Source organism: Musa acuminata, chromosome BXJ3-9 (genome assembly GCF_036884655.1).
Source record: "Musa acuminata AAA Group cultivar baxijiao chromosome BXJ3-9, Cavendish_Baxijiao_AAA, whole genome shotgun sequence".
Taxonomy (NCBI): Eukaryota; Viridiplantae; Streptophyta; class Magnoliopsida; order Zingiberales; family Musaceae; genus Musa; species Musa acuminata.
The window spans coordinates 11,981,191-12,002,279 of record NC_088357.1 but is presented as its reverse complement, the minus strand read 5'-3'; the positions used below and the strand labels follow the sequence as shown (position 1 = coordinate 12,002,279).

Here is a 21,089-nt window from a genome sequence, read left to right as displayed (position 1 = left end):
TGGGAAGCACAAATCCACGTCGGCCCTGTGACTCAGCCACCTAAACAACTTGATTAAAAGAAATCCAGCTTGCTATGAAACCAAAGCCTCACACTTTCCTGATGGAAGAGCCAAAGCACAAAGGAAACTAAGCATGCTTGAAACAGAGGTATTCCTCAAAAGGAATTATAACTTCTGTAAGACACACTCTATGGATACTAAACATTTGAGGCAGAAACATGTAAGAAGCAATATGGAACTCTTAGCTTTCGGTGACCAAGAACAGCAGAAAAACAAAATAAGTTGTGCTATGATCAGATAAACGAGTTGAAAATCTTTCATTTTACAGGGGACAGCTATTTGCTAATCCCCATCATAGGAATTAGACTTCAGAATTTACTAGTAGTTTCAACCAGTCAGGAAGAACATCCATCTTCCAAAGCAACAACCATAAGTTTCAACACAAGGTCTGAATTATACCTTAATAGACAGTCCGACGAGACCATTGAGTGAATAAGAAGTATTTTAGTTCACATGTTCTTTCTTGACGTGTTGGATAAACCAGTTCAGCATGTCCTGATGTGCCTCTTGAGCGCGCTTAACAGCTGCAGCATCATCGGCTTTGTGTCTGACAGTCCATCCATGAGCAACCCCAGGAAATATCTTTACAATGTGTCTTTCCTGACAAATCATGTGGCCCAAAATCATATTGGATCACAGAATGTTAGCATATATTTTGAGGGGTCCATATAGCAGATTAATCAAATAGATAAGCTAGCATTATTTGATATTACATTTAAGATGCATGTTCTGTAATTTAGAGTCCAACAACATGACTAAATTGACCTGAAAATGCTGCCATAGGTGACTTACCTCAGATGTTGAAGATAAAGCCTGCTCAAACTGCTTCAACAGTTCAGGCGGAGAAATATGGTCATTCTCAGCCCCAAGTATTGAAATAGGACATTTAACACCTGGTAAATGGTGAAAACAGATTGTCTCAACTCTCAACAATAAAAACATGTTAAGAAAGCATGAGTTTGACCAATTCTTAAAGGAGGGAATACCCTTCATATCATCAACATTTACGAAAGAAGGATGGCAAAGGACAGCAGCTTCAATCTCACTGGACTTTGCTAATTCCAAGACAACTTTGCCTGAGATACAAGAAGTTGAATTTCAGTCAATAACATAAGTTATTCAAGTGTTTAAGGCTAAATAAAGGTCTAGGACTACATTTTCCAGATCCAAAAGATACAGTTATTTTTCACTGTAATCATATCTGGGTCTTCACAATCAGAGCTCAAAGTCCATGCATAAAATATCACGTGAGACTCACCTCCCCAGCAGAAGCCAGCGGCCCCAACTGCAGATATGCCTTTGTTCCTTAGAGCTGCAATAATTGGTTTTGCATCTTGACAGCCTTTGTCCTATGAAGGCAAAAAAACCTTGTTGTTTCCATGCATCAATATTTATGTTAAAGCAATTCAAAAGTGATCTAGTGAAGATGTCATTTTGTATTCTTTTCAGTCAAACATTATATGAGACAATTTTTTATCCATTGTCCACATTCTGAATTTGTATGCTGAAACCCCAATTGTACCAGTACCATAGTAATTAGAGTGAAAGTAAGCTACAATCACCTAATAGGACACTAAAGGAACAGGAGACAGTACTGGGCTGAATGCACATAACATGAGCCAAAATCTAGTGTTCTAGACAACGTATGGATAAACTAGATCATGATATGCATGTCCAATTTTTCTTCTCCAATAGTGTGTTTCAGATATTAATGGCAAGCAAGAACACATTTGTGCCATACTGCTCTATGAACCATTCCAGTGAGAATGGGATGCATACTGCCTTTGTACCAGGGGTATCCCTGTCCTATGTCGAACAATAATATACTATTCTGTAATTTAAAGAAACTCAACATCGAAACCAACCCAAGCCACTCAAACTGGCCCAGTATATATCTGGTTAGGTTCGATAAACATCACATAGCCTGCACAGACCAGTCTAACATTATGTAGTCATAATAGATTGGTAAACGTCATGCAGCCTACACAGACCAGTTTAAGATGAAGTCATAATAGACACTTGCCGAATTGGATTAGGCTAAAAAAGAAGAGGAACAAATGGGGTATAGCTGTCTGCCTCCAGCCATTTTTCTCTCCATGATATTTCTTGGCTCTTTCTCATTCCTTTATTTTCTTTTTCTATTCAAGTGATATGAGTCAGTACCCAGTATAATAAGGTAATACAGGGTCCAGTATTAAAAGTAGAATCCTTCGTCACTAGGTGAGGTTAATTTTAGAAGACTAGTTCAAGGCCACACCCCAAAAGACCCAATAAACATAGGAAACTATAGCCAATGCTGTTCCTAAGGTATCAGATCTGATCAGCTTAGACCACACAGGAAAATAACAAGCAAACAAATGCTGAAATGCTTAAGCAAAATATCTATAGCCAGCAGAAAAATTAGAGGCTTGAGAGATGACAAAGGAAAATGCTCAAGAAGACCTGCTAACACTAAAGAATGAGATCCTTAGAAGATTCAACATTCATCGTGAAAATCTCAAGTGCCTCGAGAAAATCCATATATATATATATATATATATATATATATATATATATATATATATATATAACTTATACCATATCTCAAGTACCTAGAAAAATCTCTTTTTGATGGATCATTGAAAAGATAGAATCAGTCTCATCATGCATAATCATTTAAGATCTAATTAGTATTATAGAATAGATGGACTGACAGAAAGTAATATCATGCATTGGTAACATGGAAAAGCTCCATGAGTGGAAAGCTCAGGTGAGGCCTAAGCGACTGCCTGAGCAGCTAGCACCTCAACTGAGGCACTCGCAAAGGCAGTTCCAAGTTGAAGGTGTTACAACCGTGACGATACTAAGAGAGGGGTGGGGGTGAATTAATGCTATCGTAAGAATGATGTCGATTCGGAAAACTTCGTTTCGATTAAACCCGTATCGAAAATGCGTTTAACATAATAAGGGTGTAAAGTGCATTGTGCAGCCAAATCAGTAAGCAATATAAAGAGAAGAAGAATAAAAAAGGCAAAAAAAAGATTACACCAGATTTATAGTGGTTCGGTCGTCGTGACCTACGTCCACTACCAATTCCTCCTCCGTTGAGGCCACTGACGTCCACTAACAGTTTTCTTTCAATGGGCGAAGACCAACTATCCTCTTATAACCCGTTTTTCCTTTTTATAGGTTTAGGAGATAACCTTTACAACCACTCAACCCTCCCTTAAATAGAAATTACCCTCTTAGAGAAGAGGAGGGGAACTCTCAAGATTACAACAACGTTTTCCCTAATTTATATTCTCAGTTCATCATATGCTATACACTTCATTTCATAGGTCATCAAAGACCCGATAAGTTCTTCAAGCGAAAAGTTATTTAGGTCCTTTGCCTCTTGAATTGCAGTTATTTTCGAATCCCAATTTTTAGAAAGAGACAATAAAACTTTATTAACAAGTTTAAGATTCGAAAAACATTTGCCAAAATCTTTTACGCCATTGACGACATCCGTAAAATGGGTGTATATGTCAACAATGGTTTCGCTTGGCTTTATTCGAAACAGTTCAAAATCATGCATCGAAAGATTAATTTTAGAATCTTTAACTCTACTCGTGCCGTCATGTGTAATTTTAAGTGTGTGCCAAATGTCATGTGTAGTTTCACAAATCGAAATACGATTAAACTCATTTTTATCTAAAATGCAAAATTAAGCATTCATAGCTTTAGCGTTAAAAGAAAAAGTTTTCTTCTCCAAATCGTTCCATTCGTTTATAATATGAGAATGAAAAGCAGAATAGAAATGCAAACCGAGTACATCGGATTTATAGTAGTTCGGTCGTCGTGACCTACGTCCACTCTCATTCCTCTTCACTCGAGACCACCGGCTTCCACTACCGATCTTATTTCTAATGAGCGAAGATCAACTACTCTTACACTCTTTCTCCTTTTCACAGGTTCATGAGAGAACATTTACACCCTTTTTTTACAAGTGTTCCCTCACACATCTCCCTTAAGACTATCACTTAGCTCTTGGAGGAGGGACTCTATACTTAAAAGAGTTTACAACCTTGGAATCATAAAGTTTTTTCTCTATTTTGTGTGTATTCCAAGCAGAAATTTGTAGGGTATTTATAAACCCCAAATGACTTCAAATATTAGAGCCAAAATTCAAATCCCCGGGTTTTTGGGATATTGGGCGATACCACTGCCTGCCAGACTGACAACTGGTGGTACCACCGCTTGTCAGTCTGACACTGGGCGGTACCACCGCCAGTTTGACACTAACACTGGGCGATATCATCGCCTAACACAGTCTTGAAGACTGTGTTTGGGCGGTACCACCGCCTAGTCTGGGAGACTATGTTTGGGCGGTACCACCGTCAAACCCTACTATAGGTCATTGAATGGGCCAACAAGCAGGCCCAAATTAGCTTTGATTCAGGCCCAATTGACCTCTTATTGAGTTGACGTTGTTTCATCCCAAAATCGACTCAATTAGTCCTAAACTAACTCAATCTAGACATAATTGATTACAAGCATGAATCCTATGTTGTCCAGCATGTTATTGGTTCATTTCGTGCTTCGTCCTTTCCTTCGGCGTATTGCCCAATCGACATGTTGACTCCTGCAACTTCCGATCTCCTTGGCGCAATATCCGATCCTTTGGCCCGATACTTGAACTCATGGCACGAAGCCTTCTGTTGACTCGTCGACCGATCCTGTAGCTCGACGTCCAATCTCTTAACATGTTTCACTCTGGCCTAACGTCCGATTCCTCCTGCTTTAATCGATTTGCGTTTTCTGATCGAAGTTACTCTTGCATCACTCAAAACGCAGATTAGATCATAACTTTATCAATTGATTTAATCATCAAAATCCGAGATTCAATAGAAGGCACCTTATCTAGGGTCTTTCAAGGCCTTATTTCGCCCGAGGATCTAGGTAAGCACCAGGATGCTTCGTAACAGCACTAACTTCCACACACACACACACACACATATATAACTCAATCACTTTTGCCCTAAAATAAATAATCCAATTCAGTGTGCAACAAGGTGTAACTCAATAGTCCTTTGTAAGTACAAATTCATCTTATCTCACTGTGGCAGGTGTGTTCAAGATAATACTGGAACATGCACCACAAACAATGTTCTAATTGATCTCATAAGAGTTCCAGAAGTGCAACATGAAATCACTCAGTGCAAAAAGAACTTGCAATCTCATGATAAAAACACCTTAACAATAAATATTGGAGGATTATGTTTTTCCTTTGATTATCCATTCTATTGATTCTTTTTTTTCACTATTAACAATTTTTCAGATGAATAACAAACACAATTTCTTTCAATAAGATCAATGAAAAATTCTTTCATTTATATCAAGGTTCGTAATTTCGTACCATACCGAAGTTTCGACGTCGCTTATATATATATACATACATACATATATATGTATATATGTATATATATATTTGTATGTATATACATACATATGTATCTGTACATACATATACATATGTATATGTAAATATACATATATGTATATGTACATATACTTATATGTATATGTATATATATATATATATCATTCCGTCTGGTAACGGACGATCCATGTACCGGTCAGCTGACGGACCAATATGTATATTCGAAATTGCATACCTTGATTCATATAGTGTTTGTCAAAATATAGTGCTAGAATAACCCGAGAAAATTACCCAAATAATAATTTACTCCCGGAGAAATTCAGGATGCAAGATAAGAAACCAACCGGCGAATGAGACTGTATCCAAATCGAAAAAGGCCTCTCAGGATTATCAGCTGAATAGGGATCGTCGTATAAGAGATCTGGTACCACAACAAAGAAACCTGAGGTGGCAATTTTGTCTGCAATTTTCCTTTACAACCAGACATTGCAAGTGTAAGCATTAAAAGTTCACAAAATCTTTAATGCAATAAAAGGAAATAAAATGAAGATGTAAATGTAGATAAACAACAGAAAACAACCAACAAAACATTACCAACCATCAGAAAAAATAATACAGAATCCTAGGATTATCTCCAATCCAAAATATAAATTTTGTTTGAAATGACCAAGAGTTCACAAAGAAATATCATAATTTTGTAGCCTGGTGGTGTTACGATACAAACAATTGAAATGGGTTAAAACACTAAAAAACCAACAAAGCAGTCCATGCTGCCTGCAAACAACGATGGTAGAACAGGCTTTGTGACAGTCCACCCTAGTGGTTTATGAAATTAGTAATAGCAGAGATTATCACATCCGTGTTCTCACTTTATTGGATAATATCAGCAAATAGAATACAGAATATTTTGGTAAGAAATATTAAGTTTCATGTAGAATTACAAACGATCAAACAGCCTTTCAGTGATATAAAGAAGATGATAGGGGGAAATAGACACTCGATACAAAGTGAACAAGTACAAAGACATAAATTTAGGGCCACAGTTGAACAGAAGCAGTTCATCATATACAGAAAAGAGGCAGAGTTACCTATGATTAGACCAATCATAAACACAGCCAGCTAAAAAAAGTAAATAGGATGTCTTTCAGCTTTCTTAACTATCAGTGAGACTTGGGAACTACAACGTATTGATCATGTGATATGAGCTTATGATTCCACCAAATTAGCCCCTAGCACTGCCTAGCCACATATTCGACCACTCCATTGATCATTTGTCTTGCTATTTTGTTATTGAATATATATATTTCCAACGTATTGTACGTTCATATACTTGTCTGTATAAGCTTTTTTCAGCTGAAAATATTAGTGCATGATCGATCAAAAGCTCATGTCTCATATTACTGACAGTCTCACGTCAATTAATATTTTGTACCACAATCTGTTTAGGTCTTAATCATATGATTATTAATCCACCATACTGACCAAAGTCAGAGAACTTTCAAGGTCAAATAAGTGCCTCAGGTCTTCCCCTCTGTTTGCTGTACTAAGAAAGAACCGACATGGAGATCACAGACCACCAGCACGGTTTACCTGGAAGATGCCCTCAGAAGTTTCCTTCTAATGTCAACGTGGGCAAGCCAACAAAACACATGGAAGACAACCAAATCGGAAGTCACACAAGTCAGGGCCTAAACACAAACGCCAATAAATGAAATCGGTACCTCAAATTCGGCGCTTCGAATCCTGCAAACATTCCATCGGACGAAGCATGTCAGCGACACAACCGTAAGAAAGAAAGAAAGCACAAAGACCGTAGAAACCCTAAGCATACATACGGACGGAAGGAGAAGCGGGAACGGGCAAGAGACGGACGGAAGCTTAAGAGAGGAGCAGAGTACATCACCGTATATGTCGGAGATGAGGAGAACGGCGAGCTTGGAGTTAGGGGAGCCGGCGGTGTACGCCCTGACGCCGCCGAGGTCGTCGACGACGATGCCGTCGCCACAGGCAGGGCTTAGAGTCGGCGGGTTGGCGCAGCACTGGGAGCTCGCCATCTTCACGGCTTCTTCTCTCCTCTCTTTCCTGGATCTGTGCCGAGAGTGGCGAGCAGTCCAAGGACGGCGGATAGGATATGGTAGGTACAACAAGGACGCGCAAAGTCCAAATGTTCGACCCCACGAAACCTCTTTTTCTACGAAGAAATAATTTTATATCGTATATTAAATTATGTACGAAACAAACTGAGCCGAATGTAATTTTTTTAACTAAAAAATTCATCAACCACAATTATTTTAAATTAAAAAATATATTATTATAAAATAAGAATAAAAATAAAAATATAATATAATATAAAAAATCACACCTATATGTACTTTGTAGTTGGTAAGTTGAATGTGCACAAAGATTATTGCCTTGCCTATGGAACGAAAATGTATGATATTTATAATCCAACTCAGATCTCAAATGTCACTAAACAAAAAAAAATTGAGATGCCGAGGTATAGAAATATATATTATCGTTAAATATCATAATGATTTCTTTAGCAAACACTACACTGATACAAAAGGGAGTTTATAATTAAATTTCAAATTTTCAAAACATGGAACTTGTGAAAATTATCTCTTTCCTCTGCCCATTGTCTTTCCACCCAAGCATTCATAAATCTAAAAGAAAATTTATTTTTTACTTCTAACTTAATATCAGTTTTATTTTTCTTTTTTAGAAAACAAAATCACGGCATCCACCATTGTACGACATGGCTACGCTTCACCACCATCGGCCCATTTCACTTTCCGTTCTCCCTCCTCTCTCCCGGCTGAGACCTTCTTCGCCTATCCCCGCAACGCTGTTCTCGCGCCCACCGCTCTCCGGACTGCCGTGTGCTCCGATATCTGCTCGGGCCATCCGCGATAAGCGCATCCTTGGACCCGTCCGTGGATGCGCGACCTCAGATTCCGCGATTTCCCCCGGACCTCCACCCTCGTCGAGGATCTTTATCAAAGGTATTCACTTTGTAAGTCTCGTCGGTTATAGAATGGATTCGAAACGTGTTCTTGCCATAAGAACCAGAAGAGTTTCAACGACTATCCGGTTGCAGTCATTGTGTTCGACGGATTGCCGTTCTGAAAAAGTAATGACTTGTAGACGTCACTACACTATATCCTTGCAAAGTTGATTATAATATAGCATGCATGCATGTTGCTTGAAATATGAAGATCCTCGCAATTTACCTCTCCCGTTAACATAAATTTGGGAAACTCAGGTGTTTAACCTATACTTAGTTTGAAAATTTCTCTTTAAAAAAAATTAAAATGGATAAAATTCTCTTAATATTTTTATTATCATTATAGTTTTACCTTAATGGTCTACCGCATAAAGCAAGTTTTGTAGTTTTGCAAGGACACACACACACACACACACACACACACACACACACACATATATATATATATATATATATATATGTGAAAGCAAAAGTAAAATTTATTTTGGATGGACCTGTACGTGAAACATACCAACATGATTCATGCTCAACATCGAACTTATGGTTTTAAGAACACCAATGTATCTCACGTAGGCACAAATGCGTGATCTTCGGCTAAGACATGGCACATCTGAGGCCCTTGGAACAAAGCTATCTTTACATCAAACAGTGTGTGTGCATGGGATATGCAGATTGCATTTGGCCCATGGACACAGAGTCTGCTTGGTTTTTGCTCCAAGGAGGAGAAGTACTTGATATCCATGTAAATCAGCTTAATAATTTGTAATAATCAATTGGATGTTGTGGTGGTGTTGTTAAGTTTGGAACAAACAAAACAAATATTAAGGTTAATGAGGAAGTCTGAGTCTCCAGAATAAGAATTGGCAAATGATGCATTTGATGGAAAAGATCAACTTGTAAAATTCTAGCACTTATAGGAAGATAATAAAAGAGAAATTGGCATTAATAGATCCATCATAACATAGTTCGAGTATGTCAGGTTTCTCCTTCAGAAAATATGGCCTTTTCCTAAAAATGATACATATATGTTAATATTATGTCATTTCTTATATGATTCATTTTTACAGTCCTCTCATATCCGTCTTAAGGTTCTATATACTGTGTGCATTGTCTAAAATAGATTATGCAATAAGAAGTGTCTTTGCTCTGATTCTTTAGGTCTATCATATAAATCCTAATGCTTTAGATATGACAATACAGGATTATCTCGTTCAACATCTGAGGGATTCTTGGCAAAGACCTTTTCATCCTTTGGAGAAGTCAAGAAAAGTAAAATAGTTAAAATGTTTAAATCAATTATTTGACAAAAAAGGGAATAAAACTTATACTACTTGTTTGATAGCACTTAAGTACTGGTTGTCCCTCTGCCATTCTGCAGTAAAGATAATTACAAGCAAAAGTTCGAAACAGTCTCTGGGACTTGCATATATATGGTTTGCCCGTGAACAAGATGCACTAACGGCGGTAAAGGAGATGAATGGAAAGGTGGTTATATTTTATTTTGCATTTAACTTTCAAATTCTAAAGAGCTCTGTACATCTGCAATATTTCTATTCTTAATTTTGACCCTTTTTCTTGTAGTTTCTTGATGGCAGGTTTGTTGCTGTCACAATTGCAGAAGCTGAATCTCCTTCTAAACAGGTAAGAGCCAAACCATACATATTTTGACTCAAACACTTTTGAAGTTGCTTCGAGAGGCCCAGGAAGACATGGTTTCATTAGAGTTGATCACAAGTTTATTTAATTTGGTTTTAGGTGTATAATTCTTTGGTTACAAATACCTTTCGTAGTTTTGATATGTGATGTACAATCTATTTTTCTAATATATTGCCTTATATGAACACTAATTATCATGTTTTCTTGATAATGTGTATATTTATTCATTCAGTCATGATTGACTGGGCATCCATGGACATGTCTATTTTCCAATTTTTCAATCCAAATATTTCCTCAGAGAAAGGTGGACAGGGATACAACTTCAATGGTGGCATAGCGTCACTAATCAGTTTCACCTTGTGTCCCACAATCTTATCCTGGTCACATCAGAAAAATTGCAGAATACTGGACCACTAGATCAAACAGGGATGCTGATGCAGCTGATTGGCCTCTTATCTGGGGTGGTTTCTTCTCGTGCAAATCTAAGGTGAAGTCTGTGTTGTTAATTGCACACATATAAATGCATACATGATCAAACTTCTTGATTTTTTGGCTGTGGGTTTTCATTTCAGATGTAGTGTTTATGGATTTAAACTTCTTGATTTTTAGTTTACTGATGCTCAAACTTTGGACAAGACCTTATCAGAGAATTTAGTATTAGAAGTCCAAGTCACTCAGCATAACTGGTTCCCTGGTGGATCTTTCTAAAAGACCCCTGGGGTTTCCATGTTTTATTGTTTTGGAGTTTTAAGAACTGGTTTGGCTGCTATAACATCAGTCCTGCAATTATTCAGTTCTTGAGAAAGCAGCCTGAGCTTCTTGCCTTGGAACTTTTGCACCTTCTTCCTGGCAGTAGAGTTGACCTCATGAACATAAACCCATGTTCTGAAGTTAAACCTGATTAAAGTGAGGTTAATCAAGTTAAGATAATGCAAAGTTGATGCACAGGTAAGATTTCAAATATGCTTGGCACTGGTTTAAACAGGTATCTGATATCAGTCACTAAGAGACTTAGTTTCTAAGCAATAAGAAGTGAGTCCTGACACACTTGCAACTGTATATATAAATATTAAATAGCTAAATATTTTAGTGGTTAATGTGTCTCAACTTGAAGTTTCTACGAGAGTGTTTTATCATATGGTGCTCCTATATTTAGAACATAAGATTTAATGAGGTAATCAAATCTTCTGTCTTTATTAAGAATGAAGATGAGACACAAGTTTATTTAATTTGGTTTTAGGTGTATAATTCTTTGGTTACAAATACTTTTTGTAGTTTTGATATGTGATGTACAATCTATTTTTCTAATATATTGCCTTATATGAACACTAATTATCATGTTTTCTTGATAATGTGTATATTTATTCATTCAGTCATGATTGACTGGGCATCCATGGACATGTCTATTTTCCAATTTTTCAATCCAAATATTTCCTCAGAGAAAGGTGGACAGGGATACAACTTCAATGGTGGCATAGCGTCACTAATCAGTTTCACCTTGTGTCCCACAATCTTATCCTGGTCACATCAGAAAAATTGCAGAATACTGGACCACTAGATCAAACAGGGATGCTGATGCAGCTGATTGGCCTCTTATCTGGGGTGGTTTCTTCTCGTGCAAATCTAAGGTGAAGTCTGTGTTGTTAATTGCACACATATAAATGCATACATGATCAAACTTCTTGATTTTTTGGCTGTGGGTTTTCATTTCAGATGTAGTGTTTATGGATTTAAACTTCTTGATTTTTAGTTTACTGATGCTCAAACTTTGGACAAGACCTTATCAGAGAATTTAGTATTAGAAGTCCAAGTCACTCAGCATAACTGGTTCCCTGGTGGATCTTTCTAAAAGACCCCTGGGGTTTCCATGTTTTATTGTTTTGGAGTTTTAAGAACTGGTTTGGCTGCTATAACATCAGTCCTGCAATTATTCAGTTCTTGAGAAAGCAGCCTGAGCTTCTTGCCTTGGAACTTTTGCACCTTCTTCCTGGCAGTAGAGTTGACCTCATGAACATAAACCCATGTTCTGAAGTTAAACCTGATTAAAGTGAGGTTAATCAAGTTAAGATAATGCAAAGTTGATGCACAGGTAAGATTTCAAATATGCTTGGCACTGGTTTAAACAGGTATCTGATATCAGTCACTAAGAGACTTAGTTTCTAAGCAATAAGAAGTGAGTCCTAACACACTTGCAACTGTATATATAAATATTAAATAGCTAAATATTTTAGTGGTTAATGTGTCTCAACTTGAAGTTTCTACGAGAGTGTTTTATCATATGGTGCTCCTATATTTAGAACATAAGATTTAATGAGGTAATCAAATCTTCTGTCTTTATTAAGAATGAAGATGAGACACAAGTTTATTTAATTTGGTTTTAGGTGTATAATTCTTTGGTTACAAATACTTTTTGTAGTTTTGATATGTGATGTACAATCTATTTTTCTAATATATTGCCTTATATGAACACTAATTATCATGTTTTCTTGATAATGTGTATATTTATTCATTCAGTCATGATTGACTGGGCATCCATGGACATGTCTATTTTCCAATTTTTCAATCCAAATATTTCCTCAGAGAAAGGTGGACAGGGATACAACTTCAATGGTGGCATAGCGTCACTAATCAGTTTCACCTTGTGTCCCACAATCTTATCCTGGTCACATCAGAAAAATTGCAGAATACTGGACCACTAGATCAAACAGGGATGCTGATGCAGCTGATTGGCCTCTTATCTGGGGTGGTTTCTTCTCGTGCAAATCTAAGGTGAAGTCTGTGTTGTTAATTGCACACATATAAATGCATACATGATCAAACTTCTTGATTTTTTGGCTGTGGGTTTTCATTTCAGATGTAGTGTTTATGGATTTAAACTTCTTGATTTTTAGTTTACTGATGCTCAAACTTTGGACAAGACCTTATCAGAGAATTTAGTATTAGAAGTCCAAGTCACTCAGCATAACTGGTTCCCTGGTGGATCTTTCTAAAAGACCCCTGGGGTTTCCATGTTTTATTGTTTTGGAGTTTTAAGAACTGGTTTGGCTGCTATAACATCAGTCCTGCAATTATTCAGTTCTTGAGAAAGCAGCCTGAGCTTCTTGCCTTGGAACTTTTGCACCTTCTTCCTGGCAGTAGAGTTGACCTCATGAACATAAACCCATGTTCTGAAGTTAAACCTGATTAAAGTGAGGTTAATCAAGTTAAGATAATGCAAAGTTGATGCACAGGTAAGATTTCAAATATGCTTGGCACTGGTTTAAACAGGTATCTGATATCAGTCACTAAGAGACTTAGTTTCTAAGCAATAAGAAGTGAGTCCTGACACACTTGCAACTGTATATATAAATATTAAATAGCTAAATATTTTAGTGGTTAATGTGTCTCAACTTGAAGTTTCTACGAGAGTGTTTTATCATATGGTGCTCCTATATTTAGAACATAAGATTTAATGAGGTAATCAAATCTTCTGTCTTTATTAAGAATGAAGATGAGACACAAGTTTATTTAATTTGGTTTTAGGTGTATAATTCTTTGGTTACAAATACCTTTCGTAGTTTTGATATGTGATGTACAATCTATTTTTCTAATATATTGCCTTATATGAACACTAATTATCATGTTTTCTTGATAATGTGTATATTTATTCATTCAGTCATGATTGACTGGGCATCCATGGACATGTCTATTTTCCAATTTTTCAATCCAAATATTTCCTCAGAGAAAGGTGGACAGGGATACAACTTCAATGGTGGCATAGCGTCACTAATCAGTTTCACCTTGTGTCCCACAATCTTATCCTGGTCACATCAGAAAAATTGCAGAATACTGGACCACTAGATCAAACAGGGATGCTGATGCAGCTGATTGGCCTCTTATCTGGGGTGGTTTCTTCTCGTGCAAATCTAAGGTGAAGTCTGTGTTGTTAATTGCACACATATAAATGCATACATGATCAAACTTCTTGATTTTTTGGCTGTGGGTTTTCATTTCAGATGTAGTGTTTATGGATTTAAACTTCTTGATTTTTAGTTTACTGATGCTCAAACTTTGGACAAGACCTTATCAGAGAATTTAGTATTAGAAGTCCAAGTCACTCAGCATAACTGGTTCCCTGGTGGATCTTTAAACAGGTATCTGATATCAGTCACTAAGAGACTTAGTTTCTAAGCAATAAGAAGTGAGTCCTGACACACTTGCAACTGTATATATAAATATTAAATAGTTAAATATTTTAGTGGTTAATGTGTCTCAACTTGAAGTTTCTACGAGAGTGTTTTATCATATGGTGCTCCTATATTTAGAACATAAGATTTAATGAGGTAATCAAATATTCTGTCTTTATTAAGAATGAAGATGAGATTTGTGTATACAGGAAGTTAAGTGGGAGCACTATCACCTTCTTAGTGTTATATGTGGATGACATTCTGATAATTGAGAAATATGTAGGAATTCTATTCATAGTAAAGGCATAGTTATATAGGCACTTCTCAATGAAGGACTTAGGAGAAGCATCATATATCTTGGGCATTTAGATCTATAGAGATAGATCCAAGAGGATGCTTGGCTTATCCCTGTCCAGATATATAGACACCATTGTCAAAAGGTTTGACATAGAAAATTCCAAGAAATGTCTCATATCTATGAGATATGAGATATTGTTTTCTAGGAGTATGTCGCTAAAGACTCATGAAGAAAGGATGAATATGGATAGGATACCCTATGCCTCGGCGATAGGGTCTATCATGTATGTCATGCTATGTATCTGGCCTGATATAGCGCATGCTTTGAGTGTCACGAATAGGTATCAAGCGGATCCAAGCTTTGAGCACTAAAGAATAGTAAAATGTATCTTTAAGTACTTGAGAAGGACTAAGGATATTTTACTGGTATATGGAGGTAGTAGCCTCAGGATTGAAGGCTACACAGACTCAAGTTTCCAGTCCGATGTTGATGATAACAAGTCGCATTCAAGGTATGCATATACCTTGAATGGAGGAGCAGTGTACTGGAAAAGTTCCAAACAAGATACTACTACTGACTCGACCACAGAGGCGGAGTACATTGCTATAGCAGAGGCAGCAAATGAGGGAGTCTGGATGAAGAAGTTCATCATTGATTTGAGAGTCGTGCCGGGCAATAAGAAGTTGATTCCCTTATATTGCAACAACTAAAGTGGCGATTACTCAAATGAGAGAACCTAGGTCTCATCAAAAGTGTTCTGGGTAGGTTTTAGCTTATTAGAGAGATCGTGACCCGAGGAGATGTAGCAATAGAAAGAGTTTCATCCGAAGATAACATCGTAGATCTATTGACAAAGTCATTATATCATATTGTTTTTGAGCGTCACAAGGGTCTGATGGGGATCAGACACATATGTGATTGGCTTTATGTCAAGTGGGAGATTGCTAGTTATAGGTGACCCTACAAGCCAATCAAGTGAGTGATGACATATATGACTTAACACAGTCTTTTTGCTTATTATTATTTGGTATTTTATCACTTTATATTATCTGTTGCTTGAATATATTGTGATGTCCATGGATATGTGCAATAAGAATCGGATCATGATGAGATCACGATAATAAGATCGATTCACCTTTAAACACAAATCCTAAATAATCCCGGTCATAGATTACTCGAGAGGGATATCGAGATAACCGGACATACTTATGTGCTGTATACCCGTCCATATAATGGATGCAATTGTTCTCATAGTTGCTCGTGTGGGGACACTAGGGATACAATACAAATGCTTATTGTAGAATGAGTTAACTGATTGATCCGCTTACGGAATGCTGGATAGTTAATGATGCCTTATTATCAGACGGTGATTCCGTAGTCCTAGTGGTGTACCTGGTCCTTAGACTTGAGACACCAAGGATGTTCTGTATGAGTGCTCCACTCTTTGATGCCAGACTTATAGGTTTAGATGTTCCAAATCTAGCACAGTTGGTCATCGGGAGTGATAGTCAATCTTACGAGGGCTATTGAGTGTCGATAAAAGATCATCCGCTCTTGGTGTCATGAGAGGAATATCTCATGTGTTCGTGCTCAGACAAATCTCTCGCTAGAGTCATTCAGATTAAGAGAGAAAGAGTTCTCCGAGAGAATCTGATTAGAGCGAGACTCAATTAGAAACCATATGGGTCTGACAACACCATTCCTGGTATATGGTCTTTAGGATATTAGATGGATGATGGACTCTAGGTACGCGATAACTGAGGACAGACATGTCTAATGGATTGGACTCCCCTATATTGTCTAGAGATTGCGTCGTAGTGGCCTACTACATCCGCAGTCGATGAGTCGAGTAAATTATTATGGAGATAATAATTCACTGAGCAAAATAGAGTTCTAACAGGTATAATTCACGGCTAATTCGATATTGGGCCTAGAGGGTCACACATATATGGTAAGCGTTGCGATGAGTAGAGGTTCAGATATGAGATTTTCGTCAGAGCCATTGTGTTATTGGATATCCAATAAGCCTCTGAATTATTGGATCCTATGGATGAGATCCAATAAGAGCCAATAAGAGATTATTGGATAGAGATCCACTAATCTAGAGGCTTGGGTAGTTGGATGGAGATCCAATACCCAATAGGGCAGGATCCATTAGGGTTAAGTTGACAAGAGACATCTATAAATAAGAGGGAACAAATGATTCATAGGCTAAAGCCTTTTTGGATTGCCTCTCCTATTCTCCTCCCTCTCTCCACCTCAAATAGCAGGCCTGGAGTTTTGATGAGCATCATCGCAGTCTTGCTATGTGGATCATCGCTAGAGAGGAGAACGCTTGACCTCATTCACCCTCTCCTAAAGATCTGCAGGGATTCAGAGATATACGATCTCCCTAGGTAACACAATCTTTCATTTACGTAGTTTTAAGTTTCGTGGATTTTGCGCACTAATCTTCCCGCGATGACGAATACATCTTTGGGAAATTGAGGATTTTATTTTTTATGTTCTTCCACTGCGCATGTGATGTCACCCCCCAAATTTTTCAACAATTGGATTTTATCTATAGGATCTAATAATTCAGAGGTTTATTGGATATCCAATAAGATAGGGGCTCTAGCGGATATCTCATATCCGAACCTCTACTTATCGTAATACCTACCATATGTGTGTGACCCTTTAGGCCAAATATCGAGCTGACCGTGAGTTATACTTGTCAGAACTCCTTCTGGCTCAATGAATTATTATCTCAATAATAATTCACTCGACTCATCGATTGCAGACATACTAGGCCATTACACCGTAGTCCCCAAACGATATAGAGGAATTTAATCCATTGGACCTATTTGTCCTCAGCTACCATATATCTATAGTCTCGTATCCATCTAATATCATAGAGATCATATTTCGAGCATGGTACTATCAGGCCCATACGGTTTTTACTCGAGTCTCGCTTTAATCGGAGTCTTCCGAAGAACTCTTTCTCTCTCAATCCGAATGACCATGGCTAGGGATTTACTTGAGCAAAAACACAGGATATTCCTCTCATGACACCGAGAGCAGATGATCCTCTATCGACACTCAATAGCCCTCGTAAGGTTGGCTGTCACTCTCGATGATCGATTGTGCTAGATCTGAAACTTTCAAGCCTATAAGTTATATATCAAAGAGTGGAGTACTCATACATGACATCCTTGGTATCTCAAGTCTAAGGACTAGATACACCATTAGGATGACGGAATCACTGTCTGAAAATGAAGTATCATCAACCATCTAATATTTCGTGAGTGGATCAATCAATGAACTCATTCTCCAATGAGAACATGTACTGTATCCATAGTGTCTCCACACGAGCAGTTATGAGACCAACTGCTTCAATCATATGGACGAGTATGCAACACACCAATCTATCTGGTTATCTCATGTCCCTCTCGGGTAACCTACGACCGAGATTATTTAGAGTCCCTACTCAAAGGAGAATCGGTCTCATTATTGTGATCTAATCATGATTTGATTTCTATTGTACAGATCCATGAATATCACAATATATGCAATCATGCAAGATAAAGTGATAAAATATCAAATAAATAATAAGTAAAAAGAGTGCGTATGACACATATCATCACTCACGTGATGGGCTTGCAGGGCACTTGTGACTAGTAGGTTTGCTGCAGGTGGCCAGGCTAAGAGCCTCTTCTACGGCTCTCGACCAAGGTTGCAAGTAGCCTTTGGCCGACCTATAGAGCAGCAATAATTGTTGCCCTTTCTTCCTCTTTTGCATCAACAATTTTAACACCAAAATATCTTTCTAAAATACTTTTTAACAGAGAAAAGAGTTATAGTTCCAGATATGAAAACTACGATAAAAAATGATAACAATCGCGCAAAAACAATTCTATGTGATTTATCAATACATGTAGTTTAAAAATCAATTAATAGTACGAGCAACCTGACTCTAATACCACTATTAGGAAACTTAGATAGAGCATCACATGCACAATAGAAGAATAGAAAGCAAAATCGTATATTTCATAAAGAAAAAGGGTTTTCATCGTCTTGCGAAAATTGGTGAACAAAACAAAACGCAAAACCGAAACTACGCGTATTAAGCGAGATTTGTTACATAGGAAGATCATGTATCCTTGTAAAATTTTAAATCTATAGGAGTGGATGAAGGAGATCAACTATCCTCCTCTCTAACGGTGATCCACATGGTAGATGCGGTGAAGACGATCTTTAAATCGCTGTATGATCTTCCTCTAGACGCGCACCACATGATTAAGAAGGGGCCAACCCTTCTTGTAGTCCACACGCAACTATGGCTATCAGTTGAGCAAGAAAGGGAGGGAGGAGAATAGGAGGTGGTAGTTGAAAAGGATTCTAGTCCCTTTTGATTTCCTTTTATTTATAGAAGTCCTTATCAACTTAACATTAATGGATATTTCCCTATTGAGTATTATATCTCTATCCAACTATTCAATCCTCTTGAATTAGTGGATTTCTATATAATAATCTTTTACTAGCTCTTATTGGATCTTATCCATAAGATTCAATAATTCAGGGACTTATTGGATATCCAATAAGATAAGGGCTTCAGTGGATACCCCCATTTATCGCAACACCTACTATATGTGTGTGACCCTCTAAGCCCAATATCGAGCTGCTCATGAGTCATTCCTATTAGAACTCATTCCAACTTAATGAATTATCATCTCCATAATAATTCACTCGACTCATCGATTACAAACGTACTATGTCACTACGTCGTAGTCCTTAGACGATATAAAGAAATATAATCCATTAGACTTGTTTATCCTCAGTTATCATGTATCTATAGTTCCTCATCTATCTAATATCTCAGAGACCGTATACCGGGCATGGTGCTGTTAGGCCCATATGGAATCTACTCGAGTCTCGCTCTAATTGGATTCTCCCGGAGAATTCTCTCTCTCAATCCGAATGACCCTAGCTAGGGATTTGCCTAAGCAAGAACACATAGTATATTTCTCTCATGACACCAAGAGCGGATGATCCTCTATCGACACTCAATTGCCCTCGCAAGGTTGGCTACTACTCTCGATGATCGGTTGTACTAGATCTGAAACCTACAGACCTATAAGTCTAGTATCAAAGAGCAGAGTACTCATACATAACATCCTTGGTGTCTTAAATTTAAGGACTAAACGCACAACTAGGTCCACAAAATCGTTGTCTAACAATGAGGTATCATTAATTATCCAACATTCCGTGAGCAGATCAATCAGTGAACTCATTCTCCAATAAGCACCTGCATTGTACCCCTAATGTCCTCATATAAGCAACTCTAAGATCAGCTGCTCCATCATATGAACGAGTATACATCACACAAGTCTGTTCGGTTATTTTGATGTTTCTCTTGAGTAACCTACGATCGAGATTGTTTATGGTCTATGTTTAAAGAGGAATTAGTCTCACTATTGCGATCTCATCACGATCCGATTCGTATTGCACAAATCCATGAATATCATAATATATGCAACATACAACATAATGTAAGAAAATATCAATAATAATAATAAGTAAAAAGACTGCGTAGTGTGTCACACGTGCCATCACTCACGTGATTAGCTTGCAGGGCATTTGTAACTAGTACTATGTTGCAATGTTATGATTATTAAAGAAGTCATAAGATGAGGTGTTTCCATTAATTATCTTATGCATATGATTTTGAAATATTATATACATGACATGATAACTTGCCTAAATAAAATTATAAAAACGTATATTTATTGAGTGATGATTCATTATAGACTTTATTTTATAGACAAATATATTAGCATCCCACTCAAGTGATTGAGCAAGGGAGTGATCACATGTAAGCTTATGCCAACACAAATATGAATAATACATATGCCTTTTTTTTATATATATAAATTTTGCATATGTTAGGCGTATATATATATTTAGTTAAATATAATAATTATGTACATGTGTCAAAATCATTATATACAAGGAAATCCTATTATTTTGTCTAGCTTAACTTTTAAGATTGTTTTTTTTTTCACTGCACTTTTATTGGTAGTAGTAATTAAACTAAAATGTGTAATTTATGTAAGATATGTGTGAAACAACTAGTATAGGATATTATAAGAGCAAAGGAGAGGAGCAATGGTTGCCATTGCTTATACTATGGTTATTTCGGTGTATAATCCTATTTTCCATTTATCTTAAACCTGACCTGAATAGATTGGATCCGGATCGAGCTCTCAACTAGACCTAACTAACTCGGGTTTAAATCAGATAACTCCATTCGAAAAAAGGATCGACCTGATTTCAAGAGTATTTTTAATTTGTTTTAAAATACCTCCCAATAAAAATCAAATATGCAGTGTTATCTAGTAAAATCTCGTTATTGGATGTTTTAATATAAATTCCCTTGATTCTTCAGGTTGATAAAGCTTGTAAGTTAATATTAATGGTGGATGCACATCTTTAATTGCAATCAATCCAAATAAAATAAGAGCGCCC

At 37.1% G+C, this 21,089-nt stretch overlaps 2 protein-coding genes across 7 annotated transcripts; one reads left to right on the top strand and one right to left on the bottom strand.

Moving 5' to 3' along the window:
* Nucleotides 1-271: 271 nt before the first annotated feature.
* Nucleotides 272-7,627, bottom strand: LOC103998263 (endo-1,3;1,4-beta-D-glucanase). The gene is made up of 7 exons (XM_065165777.1): nt 7,365-7,627; nt 7,183-7,204; nt 5,806-5,932; nt 1,319-1,409; nt 1,047-1,136; nt 853-953; nt 272-660 (listed from the first exon to the last, which is right to left on the bottom strand). Exons 1-7 carry the CDS (start codon nt 7,513-7,515, stop codon nt 505-507), a joined length of 738 nt encoding a protein of 245 aa, XP_065021849.1. The 5' UTR covers nt 7,516-7,627; the 3' UTR covers nt 272-504.
* Nucleotides 7,628-8,161: 534 nt separating this feature from the next.
* Nucleotides 8,162-14,207, top strand: LOC135648757 (glycine-rich RNA-binding protein 4, mitochondrial-like). Of its 6 annotated transcripts, none has more exons than XM_065166687.1 (7): nt 8,327-8,463; nt 9,844-9,950; nt 10,047-10,106; nt 10,420-10,608; nt 11,561-11,749; nt 12,702-12,890; nt 13,843-14,207. In XM_065166687.1, the coding sequence occupies exons 2-7, from the start codon at nt 9,943-9,945 to the stop codon at nt 14,033-14,035; spliced, it is 828 nt and encodes a 275-aa protein (XP_065022759.1). In that variant the 5' UTR covers nt 8,327-8,463; nt 9,844-9,942; the 3' UTR covers nt 14,036-14,207. The 6 variants fall into 6 exon arrangements, 4 of the variants coding, with proteins under 4 accessions (XP_065022761.1, XP_065022762.1, XP_065022759.1 ...); XM_065166688.1 differs by having other exon boundaries at nt 13,777-14,207; XR_010501054.1 differs by adding an exon at nt 9,666-9,734 and having other exon boundaries at nt 8,162-8,463; nt 11,495-14,207.
* Nucleotides 14,208-21,089: the final 6,882 nt, after the last annotated feature.